This window comes from Diuraphis noxia, unplaced genomic scaffold (genome assembly GCF_037042655.1).
Source record: "Diuraphis noxia isolate RWA-SAM2 unplaced genomic scaffold, SU_Dnox_SAM2 contig0003, whole genome shotgun sequence".
Lineage (NCBI taxonomy): Eukaryota > Metazoa > Arthropoda > Insecta > Hemiptera > Aphididae > Diuraphis > Diuraphis noxia.
In genome coordinates, this window is record NW_028301713.1 from 83,004,189 (window position 1) to 83,014,360 (window position 10,172).

A 10,172-nucleotide genomic window follows, 5' to 3' on the forward strand; every position below is an offset into this window, starting at 1 on the left:
ATCTACATCTATGGACATAATAATAAACATAATATTTTGGCTATTTTAAATAGTTAAATATAAATAAAAAATATTAGTAATTGAACAAATGTAAACAGATAAACAGATGAGTGAACTAAGTATAAGGTAATTACATGATTACAATAACTAATAAAAAATTATATAAACATAACCGTGTACAGATGGAGACTGAAGTTGAGTTTAACCATGCTAATAAGTAATAACTAATAAGTATATGGATCATTGTCAAAGGCAATTAATATTACTTTCCAATTTTCCATAGATTTCCGAAGAATTACCTGCTGTTATATGCCCACCGCTATAGAGACTATATAGAGATGCTTGTTTTACAGAATATAATAACGCCTGTATGTATAGGCGTCTTATCTTAGATATTTTGCTTATGCGCGACAAGACTAGGTATAGTATCAGCCCTGTCGGCAATTTAGTCTTGAACCCGACTCATTCGAGTTAAGTAGTGTGCTTGTAGTATAAATTACATTTTTAAAACTAATAAAGTATAATATTCTCCTTCAAGTTTAATACGTGTATTCTTTTTATTAATAATCTATTAAACAACATTTGATTATCACCCGCTACACAGAGAATGGTTTCAACAAATTGTCGTCTTCGGGTACAACCAGATGAGACACAATATAAAATATAATAGAACTAGAACATCACAGGTATACACGGTGACGTTTTTAAAACTACGAAAAATTACATTAAGTTATTTACATTAAATTTTAATACATAAACATTAAATCTTAGTAAAATGAATAAGGCTTGTTGTACTAAATGGTATACAATATGGTACAAATAATATTGTGTGTTTAATGTTTATATATGGTGATGTTAGACTTTGAATGCTTATAAAAAAAAATTGTGACTATGAATTTATTTTATTTTTCAACTGCTATTGTAAAAATATCTTAGGAGCCTTGTATTACATTTTCAAGCTTTTCTGCCTAACAAATAAATTTTTATTGATATTAATTTTAAAAAAAACTAATAATGATCGAAAATTTCAAATGCCTATGAATAATTCAACTTAAGTCGAAAATTTTTGAAAATTGCATGGTGGATAGAATATACTTATATAAACATTCGGTGAAAATTTCATGTATCTATGGTCGTTTGTTTTAAAGTTACATCAAAAACCAAAATCGATTTTGTTGAAAAATGAGTGTGCATAAAATTTCCCGTTTTTCCCTTAATTTTTAGTTTGTTTTTCTCGATTATTTAGAAAAGTATAAAGCATTTTTTACTTTTGACCCCCCAAAGTACCAACTTGATTCACTTTCTGATCGAACGAGGTACTGAAGTCAAAAATCGAAGCACTCTTACTGCCCCAAAACGTGATGACAATGACAGACACACACAAAAAAAAAAAAAACACATCATGGTAAAATCAATACATTCATCGCTCCGCTCAGAATCTAAAATTATATATAACATAAAATAAAATTAATAATTATAAACGTATAACAGTAGTCTGTGTTCGCATTTTTATTTGAAAAAACGCGCGAGGTATACTATTATAATTCTTATCAGTACAAATTATATGATTAAATATTTCAGATAATGAGATAAGTGTTTATCACTCCCCGTTAAATTTCCGTCTGTATTTAAAATTTTAAATTTCCTTTATAGTTGACAGTCCATTGAAGGATGTATGTGCATAATTTAACTATTTTGAGAACATATTTTTGTCCGAGAAATATAATATTAATAGTCACATGAAAATCTATAATTTTAAATGAATAAAGTTGAAAGTAACAATTTTTTATAGTTAATAACCATAAATAATATCATTGACTGTAATATGTAAGTACCTATATTTAATTGGTTAGGTTATTATTTATTAAAAGATGTCCCACAACATAAATAATATTTAATTAATGTCAGTGTCACAGATGATGGATCAACACGTACCGATTGTCAGGAAATTAGCAGAGGACGTAGTAAATAGAATTGCTGCCGGCGAAGTGATCCAAAGGCCAGCTAACGCTTTAAAAGAACTTTTAGAAAACAGGTACTTTAAGTTTTATGCTATTTTATGTTTTGGATAAAATATTTCCTTGAATTTGATTTACGTTAACTATGCATCATTATATTGCTGAAAAAAGTATTGTATGAACAAGTATTTTGTATACTATATTTTATATAAATACATTAATAATGTACATTAGTAATATGACTATGTTTAAAATTTTGGATAATATATTTTTATTCATCAAAGTTTATATTAGATTATCCATTCATCATCTGTACTTTTATTTTCAGCTTGGATGCTAAATCTACAAATATTCAAATTACATTAAAAAATGGAGGTTTAAAATTGCTTCAGGTAAAAAATTAGTTTTTTATTTTAATAATTAATATTAATAATTATTATTTAATAACTTATTTTGTTATTTAGATACAAGATAATGGTACTGGTATTCGCCTCGAGGATTTGGGTATTGTGTGTGAACGATTCACTACTAGTAAGTTACAGCAATTTGAAGATTTGACTAAAATATCTACTTATGGATTTCGAGGTGAAGCATTAGCTAGTATTAGTCACGTTGCTCATTTGACAATCACTACAAAAACTAATGAAGCTGTTTGTGCTTATAAGTAATAGTTATTACTATTTTTTAATACCATATAACAAAGGTTTTATTTTTTAGTGATTAAACAATATATTTTTATTTTTATAGAGGAGTGTATAAGGATGGTAAATTAAAAGCTCCACCTAAATCTTGTGCTGGTAATGTTGGAACCATAATCACTGTTGAAGATTTGTTCCATAATATAGCTACTAGGAAAAAATCAATGAAAAGTTTTAATGAAGAACATTTGAAAGTTGTCGAAGTTGTAAGTTAGAAAACTATTTAGTAAGATCATAATATTTAATTTATTTTGTCCAAGTGATATAATTTATTTTTATTTTATCTAATTTATTTCATAGGTATTTTTTACTTAAAATTAATTTAAACAAAAATATATCATTATTATTAATTAATTTATACATAAATAATATCAATAATAATTAAACATTGTCCCACTAGAGAACATGCCGCGCGAAAATGAAAACTAGTTGGTTTTGCGCATCCTCCGTCAAAATCTTTATAGATTGACTGATCATAGCAGTTTTGGCAGACATTTACAGCGGCATGATGACCGTAGGGCTACTGCTTGATGTCTACGCTGTGGCTGGCAGCCGATACGTGTGGAGGGTATGTGACTACCCGGAAGCGGTGTAGCTCATTAGTCATTCTACATGCTCAAACCCGGCATGTTCTCTCATGGGACAGAGTAAAATAACTGATATAAATGTTTTAATATTTCAAAATGCAATAATAATGTTTAAAGGTGAGTCGTTATGCAATACACAATCCTTTGGTTGGGTTTACAGTTAAAAAACAAGGTGAATTGTTGACTGAAGTAAAAACAAATCAAAGTTCTACTCATATTGATAATATTCAAGCTATTTACGGCTCAACGATATCTAGGTAATGGATAACTGATAATGTGTTTCTTTATAATGGATTTTATTTATATTTTATTTTATTTTCAGAGCTTTGTTAGAAGTAAATGATTATTGTAATATTCTTAAAGTTAAAATTAAAGGCTATGTATCAAATCCAAATTTTTCAGCAAAGAAACAAATTTTTATATTATTTATAAATGATCGTTTAGTTGATTCCCAAGGTAAATCTACATAATATAATATATTATACATATATTACATAATATATATACACTTTTATTTCTTAATTCATTAGATTTTTTTATTAGGATTGAGAAAAGCTGTGGATCAAGTTTACAGCATTTATTTAGCTAAAGGATCACATCCATTCATATACTTAAGTTTAAAACTGGATCCAATGAATGTTGATGTCAATGTACATCCGACAAAACATGAAGTTCATTTTTTACATGAGGATAAAGTTATTGATAAAGTCATTGATGCGATTCAAGATAAACTTTCTGGTACTAATACATCAAGAACATTCTATACTCAAGTAAATTTATATTAACTCTTTATTATCTATACAAGGTGATTCTTTTATCAAACAACACTCATTATTTAAAAAAGTATTGAATATTTTCAAAATATTTTTTTACATAGTTTCAAGTTATTAAAAAACCAACGTTTTTATTAGAAAAATATTTTTTTTTAAATATTTTTTATCCTTATCTTTTTTAAGTTTTTTGAATAGAGTTTTAATTTCATATTCCAAAGCAGAATATTATTCTAAGTATTTTTATTCATAAAAATCGAATTTAGGACGAGTAGTTTATAAGTTATAAGTATTTAAAGTTTAGACAAGCAGAGTAGTGGTCAAACGTTTTGCGGGGTAACCACTCCACCAACTCATAAACTACCCGTCCTAAATTCGATTTTTATGAATCAAAATACTTTTAAAAAAATAGTCTTCTTTGAAATATGAAATTAAAACTATGTTGTCATTCAAAAAAGTAAAAAACTTAAAAATTATAAGGATAAAAAATATTTAAAAATATAATTTTTTAATAAAAACGTTGGTTTTTTAATAACTTGAAACTATGTAAAAAAATATTTTGAAAAAGTCAATACTTTTTTAAATAATGAGTGTTGTTTGATACTTAGAAATAATGTTGACTCCTTGGTTGACCAAGTAGTTTCTTTAGAAATGAAACAACTAAATTCAGTTTCAAATGATGATGCATTTTCGGAATTTATTGACCGTCAGTCTCGATCTAAAAATATTGTTTTATTTAATGTTCGCGGGACGATTGACAATAACGTAAATAAATCCTATATTTTGACTGTTAATCTCATTTTACATAATCTTGGTGTTGATATCAAACTAGTTATTGTACAACGCTTAGGAAAGCCATACATTAATTGCCGTCTGATTAAAATTACGTTACCATCTATCTCTGATGTTTATAAAATTCTCGGTTCTACACGTAAACTTAAATTTGATCATACGTAATAGTGATATTAAAATAACAAGTGATAAAACACTGAAGCAACGTCAACATTTTAAAGATCTACGTATTCAACTCAATAATCTTCTTTCAAGTGGTGAAAAAGATCTGACAATTAAGTACATCAAGGGATGTCCATCTATTGTTTCTACTACAGTTCAAAAAAACTAATAAAGAAGTCAGTGCTATCATTGTATTATCAAAATGTAAGAAGTATAGTCTCTAAAATGGATAAACTTTTCCCTATAGTTAATACTTATTTTTTCAATATAATTTAATTTTCTGAGACATGGCTTTCTAGTAATATATCTAATTCTGAGCTTAACTTTAATAATTATACAGTTTATAGATGTGATAGGTCTTTGTCTAATATTAATTGTAATGTTGGTGGTAGAGTTTTAATTGCAGTTGATTCTAATTTAAAAAGTAAAATATTAAATGTATCTATTAAAAGTGTCGAGCATTTATTTGTTCATATACAATTAAGATCGACTACGTATATACTTTGCTGTGTCTATATTCCACCTCGTTCGAATATCATTATGTATGAAAATTTTTTTTTTTGCTCTTAATGAAATTTATCAAAATAATCATAATTCTAAAATTATTATATTAGGTGATTTTAATTTACCATCATTAATTTGGTCTAATACTTCCTTACCTGTTAATTGTAATTCTAATATTGAATCTTATTTTATTGGTATGTTATCTCATCTAAATTTAAATCAATATAATTTTATTCGTAATCACAATAATGTTATTTTAGATTTAGTATTAAGTTAATTAATCTCTGATCAGGTTTTTAATTCAACAGACATTAATATTCTTATTAATCAATTATATTCAATCATATATAAAGCAGTCGATAATTTTGTTCCATTAAAATTTATATTCCAAAACTCTTTCCCTACTTGGTATTCTAAAAAGCTTAAGTTGTTAATAAGAGAAAAAAAAATTGCTCATTTAGCCTACAAACAAAATAACAATATAATTGATTACAACCATTTTTCTTAGCTGCGAGCTAAATGCAAAAGTCTAGCAAAACTTGATTATTACAACTACACCATTAAATCTCAACAATCTATTAAACATAATCCTAAAGAATTTGGAAATTTGTAAATAACAGAAGAGATAAAAATGCTTTACCTAAAAATTAAAATTGTCAATTTTGATTCTGTTTCTGCTAATAATGGTCAAGACATTGTTAACCTTTTTGCATCTTATTTTTCCAAGGCCTATTGTAATTCTACTCATACTAATTTTCGAAGTAATAAATTAAATGATAAAATTATTAATTCAACCTTTTCGTTTAATAAATTAAAGTTTACTGAAATAGATGTATTTAATTTAATTTCTAGCCTACCTCTTATATCAAGTAGTGGACCTGATGGTATTCCTCCTATTTTCCTTTATAATTGTAGATTTGTTTTAACTCCAATTTTAACTATTATTTTCAATACCTCTCTTAATATAGGTATTTTTCCTGAGTTCTGGAAAACTTCTTTTGTTTCCCCAGTCTTTAAGAAAGGTGATCCGTCATCAATTCCAAATTATAGACCTATCTCTAAGCTATCTGCTATTCCTAAACTATTTTCTAATTTAATTTCATCTAAATTAACATCATATTGTTCCCCATACCTTTTTCAAAATTAACATGGCTTTATATCTAAACGTTCATCATGCACTAATGTATCTCTAGTAAAAAATTTAATACTTAACTCATTTAACTCTAATTCACAAACTGATATTATTTATACAGAATTCTCGAAAGCTTTTGATCGTGATAATCTTGAAATATTGTTCTATAAATTACAGTATTTTGGATTTTCTGATCCTTTGCTTTCCTGGTTTCGCTCCTTTCTAACTAAGCGTTTCCAGATAGTTAAATATCAAAATTTTTGCTCTCCCAAATTTAATGTTCCATCTGGTGTCCCCCAAGGCGACCACTTGTCAACTCTCCTTTTTTATATTTTTATTAATGATTTACCAGATGTTATTAAAAATTCTGAAATTTTTTTATTTGCTGACGATACCAAGCTTTTAAAAGTAATAAAAGATACTCAAAATTCTACTGACTTACAAACGGATTTAAACAACTTACAAAATTGGTGTGAAAGTAATGATCTATTTTTAAATATTGAAAAATGTAAGGTTATGCGTTTTAATTTAATCAAGAACCCAATTATTTTTAATTATTCTATTTCTAATTTTAATCTTGAACTTGTCTCTAATTTTAAAGATCTTGGGATAATATTTGATTCTAAGCTAAATTTCTCTTATCACACTGGATTTATTAAAAATAAAGCAATGCGTATTCTTGGTTTCATCAAACGTTCTTGTAAAGATTTTTGTGATCCTTTTGTTTTAAAAATTCTTCATTAATCTTTAGTTTGTTCGAACCTTGATTATTGTCCATTAATTTGGATAAACAATACGTCTAAACAAAATGATAGTATTGAAGCTGTGCAAAATAACTTCTTGTGATTTATGTCTTTTAAATTTAACATACATAGGCCACCACATGGTTCATACAATAATATTTTAAATTATTTAAATCTTATTCCACTTAAAACTGGACGTTTACAGCTGATCTCGAAATTTCTTCATAAATTAATTAATGGCTTAATCGATTGTCCTTCTTTACTTTATTTGATCAACTTTAAAATCAATTCCTTTAATACCAGAAATCCTGAACTTTTTTATCCTATCCATTCTGATAAAAACTATATATTAAATAGTCCTGCAAATCAGTAAATGATTGCTGGAAATACTTATACTTTAAATTTTAACTAGTTAAGTTAATTTTGTATTGTCTTACTTTATCTCTATTATTATATTGTTTCCTGGATAACACATAGTTTTGTAATTATTATTCATATTAATTTTTGTATATTTCTCATTGTATACTTTACTAATTAATAATTATCATAATTGTAAACCCTACTGCTGTAATTTAAACCATTTGTTTAAGGACTTTGTCCGTTTAATTATTATAAGTAAATAAATCAATCACCCTGTATAATCCTAAAATATAAGTTTTTAATTTTTTTTTTAGACAAGGTTGCCAATGTCTAATGATACATTGATAGATAAGTCTGATGAAAAAATAGAAATTAAAGAAAATCAAAAATTAAAAATAATAAATTCCACCAATGTTTCACAAAATAAAATGGTAAGAACAGATTGTGCTGAACAAAAAATTGACAAGTTCTTAAACACAAGTAATAGTAGCAATAGGACATTAGTGTTACCGAAATCAAAAACCAATGATGTTATTACCCGGTGAGTACTAATGGTTTTATTAAATATATTTTTTTTATATATATTAAAAAACATTTTGATGTTTCAAATGAAAAATAAATATTAATAATTTAGACGAGAAATTAAGCTGACTAGTGTATTATCTTTACGTAAAGAAATTGAAAACTCCTGTAGTGAAACCTTACAGGCAATTTTTCAGAATCATAAGTATGTTGGTGCCGCTTCTCCTACCTGGTCATTATTTCAGCATGATACAAACCTATACATTTGTAATTCTAATAATGTATTGTAAGTTTAAATATTAATGTATATATATTGATGTTAAAGTAACTACTATTATTTTGATTTTTAGACAAGAAATGTTTTATCAAATTATGATATACGAGTTTGGAAATTTTGGTGTTATAAAATTTTCAGTAAGTTCAGTTACGATTTAATACATCTCAGTGTTAACTATAATTATCTATTACATGCATTATGTTTTATACACATAGAATGCATTATCCATTTATGAGTTGATAATGATTGCATTAGAACTATCAGAATCTGGATATCAAACAAGTGAGGATAAACCGAAAGAAGAATTAGCTCATGATGCTGCTGAGATATTGGCATCTAGAGCTCCAATGTTAAATGACTATTTTTCTATTGAAATTGATATGGACGGAAATATTTTGTCAATACCTTTATTGTTAGGTTTGTGTGGTGATATTAGTTATAAATAATTTTTAGTAACAGTAATGTTTGTTTTCAGAGGGATTCCTTCCAGATTTAGACGGACTACCCTTATATTTATTACGTTTGGCTAGTGAAGTTGATTGGTCCAGCGAAAAGCAATGTTTTCTTAGTTTTTGTCGTGAAACAGCTAGATTTTATGTATTACATCCATGGAAACAACAATGTGGTAACAGTGATGATATATCAGTAAGTAAGAACAATGTTATAAAGGTCAATTAATTTTATAATAAATATCTTTTAAGGATGCTGCGCCTGATAGAAATTGGACTTGGAGTTTAGAACATGTGTTATATCCATCTTTAAGAAAATCATTTCAGCCTCCAAGACATTTTTTAGAAGATGGCACGCTATTGCAAATAGCTAGCTTACCTGATATGTACAAAGTATTTGAGCGATGTTAATATATTTATAGCATAAGAATTTATTTATTTTATTTAAATATAAGTTTTAAACGTTAGATTTTGGTAAAAATATTATTAATTTATTGTTTAAATGAACTATTTTTGGTTCCTATAAAGAAAATAATATGTACTATATTTAACAAAATTAAACAAGAAAAATATTAATTATAATAAAATTAATTATAATTTTATTAATAGTAATCAAGTTTAAATGCTGTATTAATAAGTAATATAAGAATTAGTTTTTAAAAATGCAGAACATTGGTTATGATTTTTAAATAAATTGTTAATAGATACATGGAATATTTTTCATATTTATTTATTATTTTTATAAGGGCTTTTATATAGGGTTTATCCCAATTTAAAATATTCCTTGATTATGATAATTATATTATAATCATAGACAATAGACATATTGTTAAAAAAGCTTATTTTTAGAAAGATAAATAGTTATTCATTTTCTAGCCTCATATGATTGCTAGATCGTTAGTTTGGCAGTGTGAAATTATAAATTGCTCCTTTTTACAAGTTGGTGTGAAACTTGTTAACATGTGTGATACATTGGAATCACTGAGTGCGAAAAAAATACAAGAACCTACTTTAGAGGTGATAAGATTTTTTAGAAAAGTTAGCTTACGATAGTGGAAATTATCACATATTGAGCTAGTGATGTAGTGTTTTATACATTAAGCACTGGAATATAGTCGTGAGGATAACAGTCAGCTTTTAATTTATGTTTCTAAAAACTTAAGACCTTTCTTTGAGTTATTTATATTATTATTTTTATATTATTTATACTGTTGTCTA

General features: G+C 26.1%; 1 protein-coding gene across 2 annotated transcripts; it reads left to right on the forward strand.

Annotated features, from left to right (window-relative positions):
* The first annotated feature begins 1,610 nt into the window (after positions 1-1,610).
* Mlh1 (DNA mismatch repair ATPase Mlh1) lies at positions 1,611-9,668 on the forward strand. 2 transcript variants are annotated; one of them, XM_015523686.2, is made up of 14 exons: positions 1,611-1,827; positions 1,909-2,035; positions 2,287-2,350; positions 2,423-2,622; positions 2,706-2,862; positions 3,361-3,500; positions 3,566-3,699; positions 3,787-4,013; positions 8,021-8,247; positions 8,341-8,514; positions 8,579-8,642; positions 8,721-8,922; positions 8,981-9,150; positions 9,207-9,668. In XM_015523686.2, the coding sequence occupies exons 2-14, from the start codon at positions 1,917-1,919 to the stop codon at positions 9,363-9,365; spliced, it is 2,037 nt and encodes a 678-aa protein (XP_015379172.2). In that variant the 5' UTR covers positions 1,611-1,827; positions 1,909-1,916; the 3' UTR covers positions 9,366-9,668. The 2 variants fall into 2 exon arrangements, with proteins under 2 accessions (XP_015379172.2, XP_015379173.2); XM_015523687.2 differs by having other exon boundaries at positions 1,917-2,035.
* Positions 9,669-10,172: the final 504 nt, after the last annotated feature.